The sequence below is a fragment of the Mobula hypostoma genome, chromosome 11 (assembly GCF_963921235.1).
Source record: "Mobula hypostoma chromosome 11, sMobHyp1.1, whole genome shotgun sequence".
NCBI lineage: Eukaryota > Metazoa > Chordata > Chondrichthyes > Myliobatiformes > Myliobatidae > Mobula > Mobula hypostoma.
Window position 1 is genome coordinate 102012793 of NC_086107.1, and position 19816 is coordinate 102032608.

Consider the following 19816-nt stretch of genomic DNA (forward strand, 5'->3'; position numbering starts at 1 on the left):
GAAATTCTTATATTTACAGCACTAATCAGGTCTGATCAGGTCAGGTTTGAATTACAAGTACTGAGAAGGGAGTCTTGTTCAGGTTGGATGTTGTCAGTTGTTTTGGTAATTGGTTTATTATTGTCACATGTAGTAAGATAGGGAAAAGCTTTTGTTTGCATGCTATCCTGATAGATAATTCTATACAAAGGTACACTAAAGGAAAACAATAACAGATTGCAATATATTGTGTAACAGAGAAAGTGCAGTGCAGGTTGACACAAAGTGCAATGGCCATGGCAAGGGATATTGTGACATATCTTTATTGTATGGTAGTTCCATTCAAGAATCTTATAACAGTAGCGTAGAAGCTGTCCTTGCTTTTAGGGTAGTTTTTAATTTTACACTTGAGCAGACTGATACTGAGGATTACAAATACCAGGTAACCACAAATTTATGGAGAAAGAACCTCAGGAGAAATGTGTTCACTCAGACTGTCAGTAGAATATAAAATTCAATACCACTGGGGGACCTTGAGTTAAACTTCACGGACGCAAACTGGATCAGCAAGTAAGGGGTGAAGGGAATGGGTGGGTAGGGAAAGAGGAGAGGAGGAAGCACGGTTAGAGCCTCAAGCAGTTCAATCTGTTTCAGCTCTGTGAATTTTGTGAAATTCTACAAAAGTATCAATGATTTTCTTTCACTTTCTCATAGACTGTAAACAAATCCTGGATGAAGATGATGTTTTCTGGCCAGTGGAAAAAGACTACGATTCTAAGCCAGTTCTCACACCCAAGCAAATAGATCCAGTGTGGTCCTTTACTAGGGAGCACCATCACTGGAGCAGTGATGCTACCATAGACACAGACTGTACAAATCCTCAGCGGCACTTTGCTCTCCATAGTGAGCCACAGAGACACAGGAAAGCTGACAAAGAGTACTATCGGACAGGGAGTCTGGAACTTAAAGGCCAGGCAGTCAAGGAAGGCACCTCTTTCAAGTTCTGGTCGCAGCCAACATCAGTGGATGACAGCACAGAGCAGTCTGATCATGAAGAGCACTACTCTTTCACTACTGAGGCTGTGCAACACATCCATCTACCTGAATGTAGTTTAGTGGAGTGGATCAAAGAGTCCCAGGATACCTAAGCATTCTGTTACCTTAAAACTGGATTGACTGCTCAGATGTAAAAATCCCACCTCAGATTGGAATTACACAGCATCTCTGAGACATTTTCAAATGGATTCAGGTGGTCAAGATGTTCAGAATTTGCTTTGTTTCATGAGGAAGGATTTGTAAATCTATAAGATGTTCAGAACTCACTTTGTTCCATGAGGAAGGATTTGTATTTCTATAGCACCTTTCAAGGCCACCAGACATCTGAAAGTGGTTTACAACTAATGGATTTCGTTTTTGCTAAAGTCACTCCTGGATGGAAGAAACGCCCTGACAGTTCGTGCAGAGCAAGATCACACAGGATAATAACTGTGCTGATTGTTGTTTAAATGATAAAGGGAAAACTCCCCTGATCTTCTTCAAAAGTAATGCCTGCCATCTTTTATGTCTCCTCTTGTGAGCAATTAACACTACATCTCAAAGGCAGTACCTGAAACTGCAGCATTCCCCCAATGCTGCACCTATATAACAACAAAGAATGAGGCCATTCAGCCCAGCATTAACATGTTGACTGAAGAATAATTCACCCAGATTAATCTCGCTCTGGCTCTTCTACCATACCCTTCTAGGTCACTATAGTATCCAGGTACATCTGCAGTGTGATGCAGGTTTCTGAATTTCTTCCCATTCTGGTGGGGAGTACAAGGTTTTCACATTGTGCTGTCCTGAAGAAGGATCTTGGCCTGAAACGTCAACAATTCCTTCCTTGCACAGAAACTGCTTGACTTGCTGAGTTCTTCCTGCAGGTTCTTTGTTGCTCCAGATTTTCATCACATGCTGAATGAAAAGAATAATATCAACTGCTAATTCTTTAAAATTTATGCCCCTGGCTACTTAAAATCTCTCTCAGAATCGTAGTCTTAGAAAATCATGGAACTGAAGAGCACTTAATCCATATGTTCAAATTATTCCCAACAGCACGGTCCTGAGCCCATAACATTGTAGGTTATCGTGCTTCAAATGTTCATCCAAAGAATTTTATAAATGTTCTGAAGGTTTTGTTGTTGCAAAAGACAGTGATCCTGTCACACTTGAGGTTAAAGAGAATTCTCAATTCTCAATTCTCACTTTTAATTTTCTTAAATTTATATTCGTCTTAAAAAAATGTTGTAAACACTCAGCAGGTCAGACAGAGTCTGTGGAAAGAAAAACAGAATCAACCTTCCAGATCAGAAATTCTTCATCAAACTGAAAAAAAGTAAGAGAAGTTCTTGACTTCTGTGCTCAAGGAAATAGGTTCTTCCTGTCTAAACTTCCATTTTAAACCCCTCAATTAAATTTCTTCCCATTCTGTGGGGGGGAAAAACTCAGCCTAGCCAGTTTCTCCTCGTAACTGGCTAGTTTCTCCTCATGTAACACCTCTGTACCCTCTCTAATGCAAGTGCATTTACAGTGTGGTGATCAGACCTGTGCCTGCACTAGCTGTGTTTAGTGAGTGTTTGATACAGTTCTAGCTCTAATATTCTTGGCTGTCATTAATAAAGACAAGTATCCTGTGTACTGCTACCTCTGTAATCTGCCGTTCTGCACTCCACAATCTCTCTGTTTTCATGTTTACTAACAACATAAGGTTATTTGGCCCTGAAGTCTCTGCAGTTCTCAGAACAGTCCCATCAATCCCATTCACACATTTATTTTTCCTGCAATCTATTTTCTCTCACAAGCCCAGCAACTCCACTCTGAGTCTCCCAACCCCCACTTACTCTTGGGGTAATTTGCAGAAGCCAAGTACAGTGGATTCTGGTTAATTGGAACACATCAGGACCAGTATATTTTGGCCCAAATAAGCATGTACCTATTTAACTAAAGTTTCATGAAAATTGTTAAAAAGATATTTAAAAGACTAACTGCCATTTAACTGACTAACAAATTGTGTATTTAAATAAAATGTACAACAAATTAGAACAGTACCAATACTACAACAGTATTATAAAACTGTATTGGCTCCTAATAGTCATTAATAGAGGAATTCATCCAATGTATGAACAAAGAATAGTACAGCACAGTACAGGCCCTTCAGCCCACAATGTTGTGCCGACCCTTAAAACCTGCCTCCCATATACCCCCCCCACTTTAAATTCCTCCATATACCTGTCTAGTAGTCTCTTAAATTTCACTAGTGTATCTGCCTCCACCACTGACTCAGGCAGTGTATTCCATACACCAACCACTCTCTGAGTAAAAAACCTTCCTCTAATATCCCCCTTGAACTTTCCACCCCTTACCTTAAAGCCATGTCCTCCTTTATTGAGCAGTGGTGCCCTGGGGAAGAGGTGCTGGCTATCCACTCTATCTATTCCTCTTAATATCTTGTATACCTCTATCATGTCTCCTCTCATCCTCCTTCTCTCCAAAGAGTAAAGCCCTAGCTCCCTTAATCTCTGATCATAATGCATACTCTCTAAACCAGACAGCATCCTGGTAAATCTCATCTGTACCCTTTCCAATGCTTCTACATCCTTCCTGTAGTGAGGTGACCAGAACTGGACACAGTACTCCAAGTGTGGCCTAACCAGAGTTTTATAGAGCTGCATCAGTACCTCGTGACTCTTAAACTCTATCCCTCAACTTATGAAAGCTAACACCTCATAAGCTTTCTTAACTACCCTATCCACCTGTGAGGTAACTTTCAGGGATCTGTGGACATGTACCCCCAGATCCCTCTGCTCCTCCACACTACCAAGTATCCTGCCATTTACTTTGTACTCTGTAAACACAAAATAATCTGCAGATGCTGTTGTCAAAGGAACACTCACAATGTGCTGGAGGAACTCAGCAGGTCAGTCAGCATCAGTTGAAAAGAGTAGTCAACGTTTCGGGCCGAAACCCTTCGTGAGGACTGAAGGAAGAACTTTGGGGAGGGTTTGAAGAATGCTGGTAGTTGAAAAAAACAGTAATTTGAAAGACAAAGGGGTGGGGGAGAGGAAGCAGGGAGGTGATTGGCAGGAGAACAATGCGCAGTAGTAGTAGTAGCACCTCACCAGCCTCCAGATCCAGCACATTATCCTCTGCAACTTCCGCCACCTTCAACAGGACCCCACCACTAAGCACATCTTTCCCTCTCCACCCCTCTCCGCTTTCCTCAGGGATCGATCCCTCCACGATTCACTTATCCGCACGTCCATCCCCACGGATCTCCCACCCGGCACTTATCCCTGTGAGCGTAAGTGCTACACCTTCCCTACACCTCCTCTCTTGCCACCATTCAGGGCCCCAAACAGTCCTTCCAGGTGAGGCAACAGTTCACTTGCGAATCTGTTGGGGTCATCTATTGCCTCCGGTGCTCTCGGTGCGGCCTCCTCTACATCGGTGAAACCCGACGCAGATTGGGGGACCGCTTCGTCGAGCACCTCCACTCTGTCCGCCACAACAGATAGGATCTCCCGGTAGCCACCCACTTCAACTCTGCTTCCCATTCCCATTCAGATATGTCCATACATGGCCTCCTCTACTGCCATGATGCTAAACTCAGGTTGGAGGAGGAGCAACACCTCATATAGCATCTAGGTATTCTCCAGCCCCTTGGTATGAACATAGAATTCTCCAACTTCCGGTAGTTCCCTCCCCTTCCCTTCCTCTATCCCTATTTCACATCGCCTCCCTCATAGTTCCGCCTCCTTCTACTACTGCGCATTGTTCTCCCCCACCCCTTTGTCTTTCAAATTACTGTTTTTTTCAACTACCAGCATTCTTCAAACCCTCCCCAAAGTTCTTCCTTCAGTCCTGACGAAGGGTTTCGGCCCGAAACGTCGACTAATCTTTTCAACTGATGCTGACTGACCTGCTGAGTTCCTCCAGCGCATTGTGAGTGTTACTTTGTACTCTGCCTTGGAGTTTGTCCTTCCAAAGTGTACCACCTCACACTTCTCCGGGTTGAACTCCATCTGCCACTTCTCAGCCCACTTCTGCATCCTATCAATGTCTCTCTGCAATCTTCGACAATCCTCTACACTATCCACAACACCACCAACCTTTGCGTCGTCTGCAAACTTGCCAACCCACCCTTCTACCCCCACATCCAGGTCACTAATAAAAATCACGAAAAGTAGAGGTCCCAGAACTGATCCTTGTGAGACACCACTAGTCACAACCCTCCAATCCGAATGTACTCCCTCCACCACGACCCTCTGCTTTCTGCAGGCAAGTCAATTCTGAATCCACCTGGCCAAACTTCCCTGGATCCCATGCTGTTTGACTTTCTGAATAAGCTCACCGTATGCTGTCGTGTTGTTTTTGATTGACTGTAAATGAACAAAATCAGCACAGACACCTAGTGCAGATAATGGTTTGCCTTCATACGATACTTTCAATAATATTCATTTTCATTGTAACATTCAAGAGAGGGGGGTCTTTGGATCCAACCTTTCACTTTCCCATGGATTCAGTAATCTTTTACTGAAATGGTTAACCTTTTCTTTGTTATCCTTAAGCTTAATATGAAAGAAATGCCTGCATTGTGCTCCAAAGCCACTGAATTTAAAGTCCAGCACATCCCCTTGGTCCCACCTTTTTGACCTGTGGGAAGATAAATGATCTGAACTCTCCAACCCAAATGTTTCCCACTACTCCAACATCAACTCACCTTTAAGTAGCAATTTATAGTCCACCTTTGCTGAGGTGCATTTCACCTGGTAGAGGACCTTGGTTCCAGTTCTTAACTTTGCCTTTTACTAATACTATGCTGGCCTTATGAATTATGGTCACTATCAACAACATTACTTCACACTGATATCCTCCTGCCTAGTATGACTCCCAAAAATTATGCATCCAAACTACCCTCTCTACCATTGACCATTTCTAAACTGCTGAATCTACACTCACATTTCCATGATTTGCCAAACTAGATTAAAGCCTTCAGTAGCTTTAGTAAATGCTCATATTCATAATGATGTGTAATGTAACCGGCTTAGAAAAGTCCCTCCCAGAAAAGAATGGCCTCAGTGTCCCAGACATGTGAACCCCTTTCTACTGCGCTCTCTCTCAGCAATGAATTCAGCTACACTACAGGTCATCCCCAGGTTATGAAAGGGTTCCATTCCTGTGAACTGTCCATAATTCGAATAGTTTGCAAGTCAGAAATGCAGCCGTGAACCGAGTCTCCACCCAGCTGAAGCTGCCTACAGCTCCACATCAGTCTGCGAATCTATCACTCCCGCCCCAGTCTCCTCAACATTCATTGGCATGTACAGGACAGGCTGAACAAAAGTCAGTAAGCCGGTGAGGACCTGTACATTTCTTTTTGTTCACATTGGCACTGCAGTTTCAGCCTGCTTTATGTGCACTTGTCTCCTCAACACACAGGGCTGACATTTTGTGGTCAAGATAGAGATCCGGAAACCACCCAGGCAGAAGGTTCCTGTGGAGAAATGAGTTAAGTCTTATTCCACTGCCTGGTCGGCAGCTTCCCAGATTCTAAAAGATTTGTCATTCAAGTGTAATGGTTTGACACTGACTACATGGGCCAAAGGGCCTCTTTCTATACTGTATTTTTCTATGACTCTAATACTTGAGATCATTACATCAGTCTCCTTGAGATGGAAATTAAGATATATGTATGGAGTGCTTTTCCCCTAACTTTTACTGGAAAATGATCAATGTATTCTGGTAGATCAAAACCATTAATGTTAGGAACTTCCTAACAATGGTTCATTGCAATAATTATTAGCGAATTCCAAGCACCGAGTTTCATCATAACTTGAACAGTACAACTCAGCAAGAAAGATTTTAGTCCTATCAAACCTGTCACCTTCTTAGGACTTTCTGATTAGTGCTGTTGTCTGCACCACACATTTTTATATTTTCAAATGTTTATTCAATTTCTTTTTGTTACTGAATCTGTTAACGTCAGCTTTACAGTGAGTGGAGTACAGGCCACAATGTGATCTTCTTCATCATCATCATTATGATCTTCTGGTTCTCTCATCAATTATCTCAATAAAGGCCAGAGGGATGTACCATCAGCAAACTAAAAACTTTGGCAATCTATCCACCAAAGATCAGGCAACTCAATGCAATTTGTGATTTTGTATTCCTTTGTCGTTTAAATATTGTATTTCTGTAGGTTTGTGAATATCACTGTGGCCTCATTAGTGAATATATCTGAACACTGATTTGGGTCAACAAAAACAGCTGACTATAAATCTTTTACTTTAGTAAAATGTCTCAAGGAACTTCCTGAAGTATGCTATAAAATAAATTAGTCTCGTAGGCCAATATTAGGACCAATGCTAGAGACTTACTCAAATTGTGGTTATAAAACATCATCCAAGATTACCTAATTTGGTTCTACAGAATGTATCACAAATTATGTTAATGTCTTCATTATCCTTTTCACAACAGTATCAACCCAGTCACAGGCTCTGTGGTAGACAAGAGTGGCTCAGAGACAGTTCCTGAGTTTTCTTACCGCTGGACACCTCTAGAGACAGCTGAGCCAGTCGTTGGTCGTTGATTTTATTTATTTCTTCACAGAAGATACCATCACTGCCAATGGCATCACTGTTCTTTAATAATTGCCATTGAACTGAGAGAGCAGTGCAAAATTAACAGCGTTGGAAAATTTGGACTCACGCCTGGGCCAGATCTGGTAAGGTCAGCAGATTTCCTTCCCTGAAGAACATTAATCAACTAGGTAGGTTCTGCTGGCATTATTGGACCATTACTGGGACTAACTTTAATTCCAGACTTAATTATTTTAATTTACCACCCCCCCCCAGCTACTGAAATGGGGTTTGAACTCATATCTCCAAATCAATGACCCAGAAATCTGACTACTAGTCCAGTAATTTAACACTGCCATAATGTATGGAGATGTTGCACTGTTGCTGGGCTGTGTATGGATAAATAATCATTATGCAATGATATGTGGGCATGAATCTCAGCCTTCCAATAAAATTACATCAACTCCATTTTCCCATCATATCCCCATATCCCTTGATTCCTGTATTGTACAAAATTCCTTATTTTTCAAAAGGCCTTAGGAGAACCTATTTGGTTTTTATAACACCGCAAAAGCTGCAGATGCTAAAAATCTAAAATAAAAGCAGTTTCTTTGGAGGGAGAGTAATAGAGTTAATGAATAAACTCTTCTCGGGTTTCCAGCTGGTATAGGTATCGATTATGATAAGCAGTTTGATGACAAACTCTGCCATCCTTTTTTTTTAATTAGAGTTAATGTTTCACGTTGATGAACCTCATCAGGATTGAGCAAAATTAGAATTCCAACATATTTTGAGTTGCAGAGAAGGAGGGCAATGGAGTGAACAAGGGGGTGTCTGTGATTGGGGAGAGGCCAACATTGAATGTCACTGGTGTTAGCAGTGCTGACTGAGAGAGTGGTGAAGTTTGGTAATTACACCTGATCTGCCTGGGAGGCTGTAAACAGAAGGAGAATAACATGATGGGAGATGCAACAGTCTGCAGATGCTGGAAATCTGAAATAAAACAGAATGCTGGGAATAGTCAAGTCTGCAAGCATCTTTCCAAAAAGAAATAAAAAGTTACTTTTACAGGTTAATGATCTGAACTGACTATCATTCTAATTGACTGGCTATCTGAATTCAAGAACTACTGAGTTCTGTAAGGAACATACCAAAGCAGGAAATGAGATGCTTGCACTTGAACTTTTCCACTGCATTGTTGGTAAATGCAAGGGACCATTTACAAGGAGAATTAGGTGGCAGACAATTCAAAGTCAGAACCTTTATAACAATGCAGTGGCCAATGTGAATAATACAGTCACTAACATTTTCCAGAGTCCTTAATAAACAAATACAAATTCACAAAGTCAAATTGGAAGATTGAGCTCTTATCTTAAAATTATTAGCCCTGGTTGTTCTTGAAAAAGTAACCTATACTACTGAATCCCTTCTCATGGGACAATCCTCTATCCAAGAAAAGTCTATTGATTCTTTGTCTAATTCCTTTAAAGCAAGTATTTCCTTGCTTGAGTAAGGACTGCAAAGCTGTACTCACCAAGACCTGATATAATTTCATTCTTCCAATGTAGAAAGAAACACAATGACCTCATCAGGATTCAGTTGAGCAATACACAAAAGTGCTAGAGAAATGCAGCAAGGTAGACTGTGTCTAATCAAAGGTTTCAGCCTGTAACATAAACTTTTCATTTCCCTCCGTAGATAGTAAAGATGCGATTATCATTGTTTGCCACACTTACATTGAAACATATAGTGAAGTATATTGTTTGTGTCAAAGACCAACACAATCCAAGGATGTGCTGGGGACAGCTCGCAAAAGTCACCATGCTTTTAGCAGTATCACAGCATCCCCACAACTTACTAACCCGTTTATCTTTGGAATATGGGAGAAAACCCACACGGGCAGTTTACCATCAAATTAAATGTATTGCACAAAAACAGACCAATAATTGGTGGAATGGCCATGGTGGCACCCTTGGTAGAGCCACAGCTTCAGTGTCCCAGTTTCAATCCTAGCTTCTATTGCTGTCTGTGTGGAGTTTGCACCTTCTCCCTGTGCACATAATGTTATGTAAGGGGTCACTGCGCAATCACTGGTCTAGAGCAACAAACAAGATGCTGGAGGAACTCAAAGGGTAGGGCAGCATCTGTGAAGGGAAATGGACAATGGATGTTTGGGTCAAGTCTCTTCATCTGGACTGAATCCCAGCAGGACAAAGATGGAGGTAAGAGAAGAACTGCACTACTGATTAGAGAGAACATGACCTGAGTATTTAGAATATCCTGTGGGGAATCAGAATCAGGTTTAATATCACCAGCTTATGTCATGAAATTTGTTAAATTTGCAGCAGCAGTACAATGCAATACATGATAGTTTTTTAAAAATTACAGTAAATATATATGTAATTAAGTAGAGCAAAAACTGAAATATAAAGAGTAGTGTTCATGGTTCAATGTCCATTCAGAAATCAGATGACAGCAGGGAAGAAGCTATTCCTTAATCATTGAGTATGTGCCTTCAGGCTTTTGTACCTCCTTCCTGATGGTAACAATGAGAAGAGGGCATGGCCCAGATGGTGGAGGTCCTCAATGATGGGTGCCGCCTTTCTGAGGCACTGCTCCATAAAGATGTCTTGGATACCACAGAGGCTAATGTCCTAATTTTGTAATACTGCAGCTTATTTCTATCCTGCCACACCCCCCGCCCCCACCGCCACACACACACACATACCAGCCGGTGATGCAGCCAGTTAAAATGCTTTCCATAGTACACCTGTAGAAATTTGTGAGAGTCTTAGGTGACATACCAATCTCCTCAAACTCAGAATGAAATATAGCCGCTGTCTTGCCTCCTTTATAGCTGCATCAATATGTTGGGACCAGGTTAGGTCCTCAAAGATATTAACAACTTGAAATTGCTCACTCTCTCCACTTCTAATTCCTTTATGAGGACTGGTGTGTGTTTCCTCATCTTACCCTTTCTGAAGTCCACAATCAGTTCTCTGGTGTTACTGATGTTGAGTGCTAGGTTGTTGCTGCAACACCACTCAACTTGCTGCTGTATCTTGCCCCCGTATGCCGTCTCGTCACCATCTGAGATTCTGCCAACAATTATTGTATCATCAGCAAATTTAGAGATGGCATTTGAGTTGTGCCTAGTTACACAGTCATAGGTGTGGAAAGAGTAGAGCCGTGGGCTAAGGTAAGCTGAGGTGCACCAGTGTTGATTGTCAGTGAGATGGTGATGTTATTTCTAATCCACACAGATTGTAGTCTTCTGGTTAGGAAGTCGAGGATCCTGTTGCAGAGGGAGGTACAAAGGCCCAGGTTCTGTAGCTTTTTGATCAGGACTGTAGGAATGATGGTGTTAAGCACTGAGCTGTAGTCAATAAAAATCATCCTGAGACAGGTATTTGTATTGTCCAGGTGATCCAAAGCTGCGTAGAGAGCCAATGAGATTGTGTCTGCATAAGATCTATTGTGACAATAGGCAAATTGCAGTGGGTCCAGATTCTTGCTGAGGCAGGAGTTGATTCTAGCCATGACCAACCTCTCAAAGCACTTCATCACCATAGATGTGAGTACTACTGGATGATAGCTGTTAAAGCAGTGCACACTGCTCTTCTTGGGCACTCGTAAAATTGTTGCCCTTTTGAAGCAGGTGGGAACTTCTGACTGTAGCATTGAGAGATTGAAAGTGTCTTTGGACGCCCCACCAGTTTGTTGGCACAAGTTTTCAGAGCCTTACCAGGGCCTGCCACCTTCCAAGGATTCGGCATCCTGAAAGACAGCCTGACGATGGCCTCCAAGACAGAGCACAGGGTCACCAGGTGCTGCAGGAATTCTCATAGCTGTAGTTTTATTCTCCCTTTCAAAGTGAGCATAAAAGGCATTGAACTCATCTGGGAATGAAGCATCACTGCCATTCATGATGTTGAGTTTTGCTTTGTGGGAAGTAATGGCCTGCAAACCCTACCAGAGTTGACATGCATCCATTGTCGCCTCTAACTTCATTTGGAATTGTTCCTTAGCTCTTGAAATAGCCCTGGTTTTCTCATACAGGTGTGGGTCACCAGACTTGAATGCTACAGATCTAGCCCTCAGCAGACTACAAACCTTCTGGTTCATCCATGGCTTTCGATTTGGGTATTTACAGTAGGTTCTTGTAGGGCCACGTTCATCCACACAGGCTTTAATAAAGTCAGTGATGGCATACTCATTCAGACTCAAAGATGAATCCATAAATACAGTCCAAGCCACCAATTCAAAGCAGTCTTGTAAGCACTCCTGTGCTTCCGTGGTCCATACCTTTTTGGTCCTCACTACCTGGTGCTATAGTCTTCAGTCTCTGCCTATCCTCAGGGTGTAGAAGTACAGCCAGGTGATCAGACTTTCTAACGTATGGGTGTGGGGTAGCACAATGAGCACACTTGATGGTGGTGTAACAGTGGTCCAGTGTGTTGGCTCCTCTGGTACTACAAGTGGTTTGTTGGTAATAATTATTGAGACTTTTTCAAGTTGGCCTTGTTGAAATACCCCAAAATGATGGGGTAGGCATCAAGATGTGCTGTTTCATATCTATTGATCGCACCACACAATTCGTCCCAAGCCTGCTTGACATTGGCCTGTGGTGGGATGTACACCACTACCAAAATGATCACTGAAATCTCCCAGGGCAGGTAAACTGGTGGGTACTTTATCACGAGGTGTTCCAGTCCTGGGATAGCACCACTACATTTGAACAGCACTAGGAGTTGATATGAAGCATACTCCACCACCCTAGGCTTTAAAATTTTCTGCAAGGCCATAAGAGAATTTAGAAATAAAAAAGGTGATCACTTTGATGGGACTAGACTAGAGAAGTCAGCAGGAATTGGAGGAGCGAATATGCAGGGAAATCACAATTAGGAATGATTAATATTGTTAAATAATATTGTTAATTAATAATAAAGTTACATTTAGTATTGTGACGTATTAATTATGACAATATGTGTTTCAATACACATCACAAATGTGTGTTGGCGTAACAGAAAAGTTTTCTCAACAATATGCAGATGGCATATTAGAGCAGGGCTGCATTCAGTCTCCTCTTTGGGAATGAGGCTGGGCAAGTGGTTGAAGTGTCAGTACTTTGGTCCCAGTAATCACATTGTAATGACCATAATTGTTTCAAGGTAGTAATGGACAAAGGTAAGGCTGGTATTAAGTTAAATTAGGTGAAAGCTAGTTTTGATTACATGAGATGGGAACTCACAAAAGCTGACTGGGAAAGGCTATTTGCAGGTAAAAGGATGTATAAAAAGTGGAAAATTTTTAAAAGTGAGATAGGGAGAGTTTAGAGGCAGCAGGTTACTATTAGAGTGAGGGGCCAGACTGGCAACGTTAGGAAACCTATATTGACAAGAGATATCAAAATAGAGTTTATTGTCATCTGCAGAAGTACATGTTTGCACAGGTACAATGAAAAACTTACTTGTAGCAGTGTCACAGGCATGCAGCTTATAAGCAGCAGATACAAGAAAAACATGAATTAAGCATATATTCTACACACTTTTTGCAAGAAAACATAATTAGAACAAAAAAAAACAAATCAATTTTAGTGCAAAGTGATCACAATTTTGTTAAACTGTGATGATTAGTTATGGATCTTTGATTATAAATGCTACCTACTGCAGATACTACCAGTGGTGGGGAGGGAAGTACCAGAGGACTGGAAGGTTGCAAACTTTGTTTCTTTGTTCAAGAAAGGAAGTAGAGATAACCCAGGAAATTATAGACCAGTGAGTCTTACTTTAGTGGTGGGCAAGTTGTTGGAGAAGATCCTGAGAGGCAGGATTTATGAGCATTTGGAGAGACATAATCTGATTAGGAATAGTCAGCATGAATTTGTCAAGGGCAGGTCATGCCTTATGAACCGGATTGAATTCTTTAAGGATGTAACAAAACACATTGATGAAGGTGGAGCAGTGGATGTAGTGTATATGGATTTCAGTAAGGCATTTGTTGAGGTTCCCCATGCAAGGCTCATTCAGAAAGTAATGAGGCATGGGATTCAAGGAGACCTTGCTTTGTGGATCCAAAATTGGCTTGACCACAGGAGGCAAAGAGTAGTTGTGGATGGTTCGCATTCTGTATGGAGGACGCTGACCAATGGTGTTCCACAGGGATCTATTCTGGGACCCCTCCTCTTTGTGATTTTTATAAATGACCTAGATGAGGAAGTAGAAAGGTGGGTTAGTAAGTTTACTGATGATACAAAAGTTGGGGGTGTTGTGGATAGTCTGGAGGGTTGCCAGAGGTTACAGTGGGACATCGATAGGATGCAGAACTGGGCTGAGAAGTGGCAGATGGAGTTCAACCCAGAGAAGTAAAGTGGTTCATTCCAGAAAGGTCAAATTTGAAGACGGAATATAATATTAATGGTAAGACTCTTGACAGTGTGGTGGATCAGCGAGATCTTGGGTCCATGTCCATAGGACACTCAAAGCTGCTGCACAGGTTGACTGTTGTTAAGAAGGCATATGGTGTGTTGGCCTTCATCAACAGTGGGATTGAGTTCAAGACCCATGAAGTAATGTTACAGCTATATAAGACCTTGGTTAGACTCCACCTGGAGTACTGTGTTCAGTTCTGGTCACCTCATTACAGGAAGGGTGTGGATACTATAGAGACAGCGCAGAGGAGACTTACAAGGATGTTGCCTGGATTGGAGAGCATGCCTTATGAGGATAAGTTGAATGATCTTGGCCTTTTCTTCTTGGAACGACGGAGGATGAGAGGTGACCTGATAGAACTGTTTAAGACTATGAGAGTCATTAATCATGTGGATAGCCAGAGGCTTTTCCCCAGGGCTGAAATGGCTAGCATGAGGGGGCATAGTTTTAAAGTGCTTGGAAGTAGGTATAAGGGGAATGTCAGAGGTATTTCATACAGAGAGTGGTAGGTGCATAGAATGCACTGCTAGTGAAGGTGGTAGAGGTGGATACAATAGGGTCTTTTAAGAGACTCTTAGCTAGGTACATGGAGCTTAGAAAAATAGAGGGCTATGTGGTAGGGAAATTCTAGGCAGCTTCTAAAGTAGGTTACATGGTCAGCACAACATTGTGGGCCGAAAGGCCTGTAACGTGCTGTAGATTTTCTATGTTCTATATCTGGGCAGAGTCCACTACTTCCTGCAGCTTCTCACATCCCCCACGCATTCGGATTGACTTACTAGACTATAATGCAACTAGTCAGGATACATCTGTAGAAGTTTGTTACTATTCAATGACAAACTTCTTTAACTTCTTAAACAAGTGAGTACACTGGATCACTTTCCTTTGGATTCCATCCATATGCTGGGACTATGACAGGTTAATGTCCTGGAATTTAAAGCTGCTGACTCTCTCTACCACCAGTCCCCCAATGTAGACTGATGAATGTTCACCCTTCTTCCTCTTCTTGAAGTCAACATACAGCCCCTTAGTTTTTCTTGATGTTTTTTGTAGCAGCACCCAACCAGGGTGACCCATGTCACTCCAGTAAACTAACTCATTGTCACCTGTGATTTGTCCAACAACACAAGTGTCATCAGCATATATAATGAGCAGAAGAGTAGTTTTCAAAAAGTAACCCCCCCCCCCCCGCATGGATCAGTGTGTAATCTATGCGTGGAGCCTGCAGGAAAAAGGTGAGGTCTTAACTGAATACTAGTTTGTATTTACCATGGAGATAGTAAGTTGAGGGAGGGAATAGTGATATCCTAGAGCTTGTCAACATTATGAAGAAGAAGGTGTTAGGGGACATGAAATACTGGAAGATGAATAAATCCCTGTGCTCAAACCAAAAGCATCCTAGGGTGCTAAGTGAAGCAAAGAGGACATTTCTGAGGCCCTCTTAGAATTTTTTGCATCTTTATAAACCATAGGTGAGCTACTAGAAGATTAGAGGATAGCTGATATTGTGCCTTTAAATTAAGAAAGGCAGCAGGGATAAGTCAAGGAACTGTGGGTTGGTGAACCTTATAATAGTAGTATGAAAGTTATTATAAGGGGTTCTGAGAGCATCACTCCCTGATGAGCTTTTATGAGAGGACGAATAGTGACACACCTGCATTGACAGCACCCACCGACCAATGATACCAGTCTTGGAGATGGACACACCTCAGAGCTATGTGCTTAGCTCTCTGCTCTATTGTCTCTATCTCTACAACTATGTGGCAAAGCATAGCTCCAAAGCCATCTACAAATTTGCCAACGACACCACTGTTGTTCGCGGAGTGAGGGAATAGTAACAAGGAGGCTGGTTGTGTGCTGTCATTGTCAGCAAAGCCCAAGGGACTGATTGTCAACTTTAGTAAGGGGCAGTCAGATGAGCATGTACCAGTCCTCAATGAAGGGTCTGCTGTGGAAAGCATGAGCAGCTTCAAGTTCCTGGGAGTCAGCATCTTGAGGGGGCAGGGGAGTGGGGGAGCTATCCTGGGCCCAGAACATAGAGTGTGACCATGAAGAAAGGTACATCAGCATATCTATTTAGATTATGAGAACACTCTGTCCTCTTTTATTGTCATTTAGAAATGCATACATGCATTAAGAAATGATACAATGTTTTCTCTGGAGTGATATCACAGAAAACAAGACAGACCAAAGACTAACACTGACAAAACCACGTAATTATAACATGTAGTTACAGCAGTGCAAAGCAATACCATAATTTGATAAAGAACAGACCATAGGCACAGTAAAAAAAAGTTCTCAAAGTCCCGAGTCGATTGACTCCCGAGTCCCCGATAGCAGGCGGCAAAAGGGAGAAACTCCCTGCCATAAACCTTCCAGGCACCGTCAACTTGCCAATACCTTGGAAGCAGCCGACCCTGAGTCCATCCGTCCGAAAACTCCAAGCTTCCGAGCAGCCTCTCCGATGCAGCCTCCCGGGAGCCTTCAACCTCTCCCCAGCCGCTGAAACACGCAAAGCCGAGGATTTTGGGGCCTTCAGCTCCGGAGATTCTGGTTACCACACAGTAGCCGTGGTAGCAAAGCAGTCATCTCAGAAGTTTTCCCGATGTTCCGCTGTGCTCTCATGTCTGTCTCCATCAAATCAGGATTGTGCACGGTCCCCCTACTTGGCAAATAACAGATATTCATCACCGGAGTGGCCGCGCGCACTGCCGTCACGCCATCTTCTCCCCTATTTCTTAGAAGTTTAAGGAGGTTTAGCATGTCTGATATAAGTGTAAGTGGATAGCATTCTGATTGGTCTGGTATAAAAACTCCACGGGAACACAAGGGACTACAGAGAGTGGTGCACTTACTAATTCCATCACAGGTATAGCAATCCCCACCATCGAGGAAATCCACAAGAGGCAATATTTCGGGAAGGCAACATCCAACATAAAAGGCACCCACCATCTGGGCTATGCCATCTCCTTGAGCTGCCATCAGGCAGGAGGTACCTACAAGAGCCTGAAGACCCACACCACAAACTTCAACTCAGCTTCTTACCCACTGCCGTCAGGTTCTTGAACTGACCTGAAAAACCCTAATACTACCTCAGAATATATCTTTATCTCCTTCAACTTGCTCTAGTTTCACTATGTTAATTTTGTTACTTTATTTTTGTGCATGTATGTATAATTCATGTTAATTTTTTAATGTTAACTTATGTTTGTAATGTACTGTGCTGCTGCTGAAAGCTAATTTTCATGGTATTTATACCCCGCAAATGTACAGAATGCAGGTGACAAGAATAAACTTGAACCTGAGAAAGGATTTAATTGCATTTGAAAAGGCAAGGATGATAGATGTTCACCAAGTGGAATTTACCTAGACTTTTGTTGGTCTTATATGGTACACTGCTCTTGAACTTCAGAACTCATTGGATCCAGGGTGAGCTAGCCAACTGCATACAAAATTGGCTTGGTGGTAGGATGTGGATGGACATTTTGGAGGTTGTCTTTCAGATTGGAGGCTTGTGACCAATTATGTGCCTTAGGAGTTAAAGTTGGGTCCACTATTGTTTGTTGTATACACTGAGCGGCCACTTTATTAGGTACACCTGCACACATCATTAATGCAAATATCTAATCAACCAATCATGTGGGAGCATCTGAATGCATAAAATCATGCAGATGTGGTCTAGAAGTTCAGTTGTTGTTCAAACCAAACATCAGAACGGGGAAGAAATGTGATCTAAATAACTTTGACCATGGATTGATAGTTGGTGCCAGACGGGTGTTTTAAGTATCTCAGAAACTGCTGATCTCTAGTGATTTTCAAAACACAACAGTCTCTGGAGTTTACAGAGAAATTGTGTGAAAAACAAAAAAGAAACATCCAGTGAGCAGAAGTTCTGTGGACAAAAATGCCTTGTGAATGGGAGAGATCAGAAGAGAATGGCCAGACTGGTTCAAATTGACAGGAAGGTGATGTGTTACAACAGCGGTGTGCAGAAGAGCAGCTCTGAACACACAATACATTGAACCTTGCAGTGGACAGGCTACAGCAGCAGAAAATGACACTGGGTTCCACTCCTGTACCTAAGGAAGTGGCCACTGAGTGCATCTTAATGATTTGGGTGAGAATGGATATGGTAGGATTAGTAAGTCCACAGATAAAATCGAGGTTTGGTAGTATAGATGGAGAGTGAAGATGGATTATGGATCAATGGGGGAAAGAGGACAAAGAATGATAGATGGAATTTAACTCAGACGAGTGCAAACTGACGTTAAAGCAGGACAGTAACACTCATCAAAGTTGCTGGTGAACGCAGCAGGCCAGGCAGCATCTCTAGGAAGAGGTACAGTCGACGGTTCGGGCCAAGATCCTGGGTCTCGGCCCGAAACGTCGAATATACCTCTTCCTAGAGATGCTGCCTGGCCTGCTGCGTTCACCAGCAACTTTGATGTGTGTTGCTTAAAGTAGGACAGGATATACATGGTGAATGAAAGGTCCCTGGGGAGTGTTGTTGAGCAAAGAGACCTTGGGTATAAGTGCACAGTTCTCTGAAGGTAGCAACAAATGTAGACGGGGTGGAAAACAAAAACTTGGTGTGGTTACCTTCATTGACTAAAGCATTGTGTGTAAGAGTTCAGATATCATGTTACAGTTGTACAAATTGTTGGTTGTTCTGCACTTGGAATACTGCTTTCAGTTCTGATCGCCATACTATAACAAATATGTGATTAAGTTGGAGTGCAGAATAGATTCACAAAGATGTTAACTGGATTGCTCGGCTTGAGTTGTAAGGAAAAATTGGGACTCTTTTCCCTGGAGCAAAGAGGTGACATGATAGAGCTATATAAAATCATGGGAGGCATGGATAAGGTAGATAACCAAAGTCTGTATCCCACAGTAGGGGTTTTGTCTACACTGAGATTTAAGATGAGGGGAAGGAGCTTTAAAAGGGGTCTGAGGAGTAAATTTTTCACACAGTCAGTATCATCTCCTCTACCATCAGATTTCTGAATGGTCTGTGACCTATCAATGCTATCTTTTACTTCTTTGCACTATTTATTTATTTTGTAATTTATAGTAATTTTATGTCTTTGCACTGTACTGCTGCAGCAAAGCAACAAACTTCTTGACATGTAAGTCAGTGATAATAAACCTGATTCTGATTCTGAGTGAGCTGCCAAAGGAGGAGGTGGAGGCAGGAGGGGTTACAACATTTCAACGTGTCCAGACGAATACATGAATGGCCGAAGCACAGAGCGAGACCAAAGAGATTGCAGTTGCTGGAATCTGGAGCAACACACAATCCTAGACGTTGCTTGACCCACTGAGCTCCTCCAGTGTTTTGTGTGAAGATATATAGTTGTCATAGCCCGGGTGGTAGTGGGGATAAGCTCCCACTACCTAAAAAGTGCTCCAAATGGCATGCAACTCTAACAGTCTCTGACAACCAAGTCCAACTCTTGGCCTTCATGTGAAGGAAAACTCTGATTTTAAACCTCTGCTGCCTTGTGGCCATACCCACCCAAGGAAAGGGCTTCTGGAGTAAATCGTAAGGAAGAAGTCTGGAGCCGGGGTCCCTAAGCTAGTTTGATGTTGTTTGCAACTTCACTCTGGCAACCTCTGCGACAACACTGGTGCCAAACTGTATCAGCGCTTGGAGTACATCAGTGAGGTGGAGAGGGGGAACCTGCTGCACAGGTAACAGCTAGTTTTTCAAATCTTCCCGCCCAGGTTTGCACCCTGGAGAGGACACAGTCCACCAGATGCGCAAACCCATGATCCCCTGGGATCGAC

General features: G+C 42.5%; 1 protein-coding gene across 1 annotated transcript in view; it reads left to right on the forward strand.

Moving 5' to 3' along the window:
* The window catches only part of LOC134354385 (ankyrin repeat and fibronectin type-III domain-containing protein 1-like), a 230860-nt gene extending 226937 nt beyond the window's left edge, over positions 1-3923 (forward strand). The window contains exon 19 of the mRNA XM_063063360.1: positions 694-3923. Coding sequence (XP_062919430.1) covers positions 694-1127 — 434 coding nt within the window. The 3' untranslated portion in view covers positions 1128-3923. The remainder of the gene's footprint in view (positions 1-693) is intronic.
* Positions 3924-19816: the final 15893 nt, after the last annotated feature.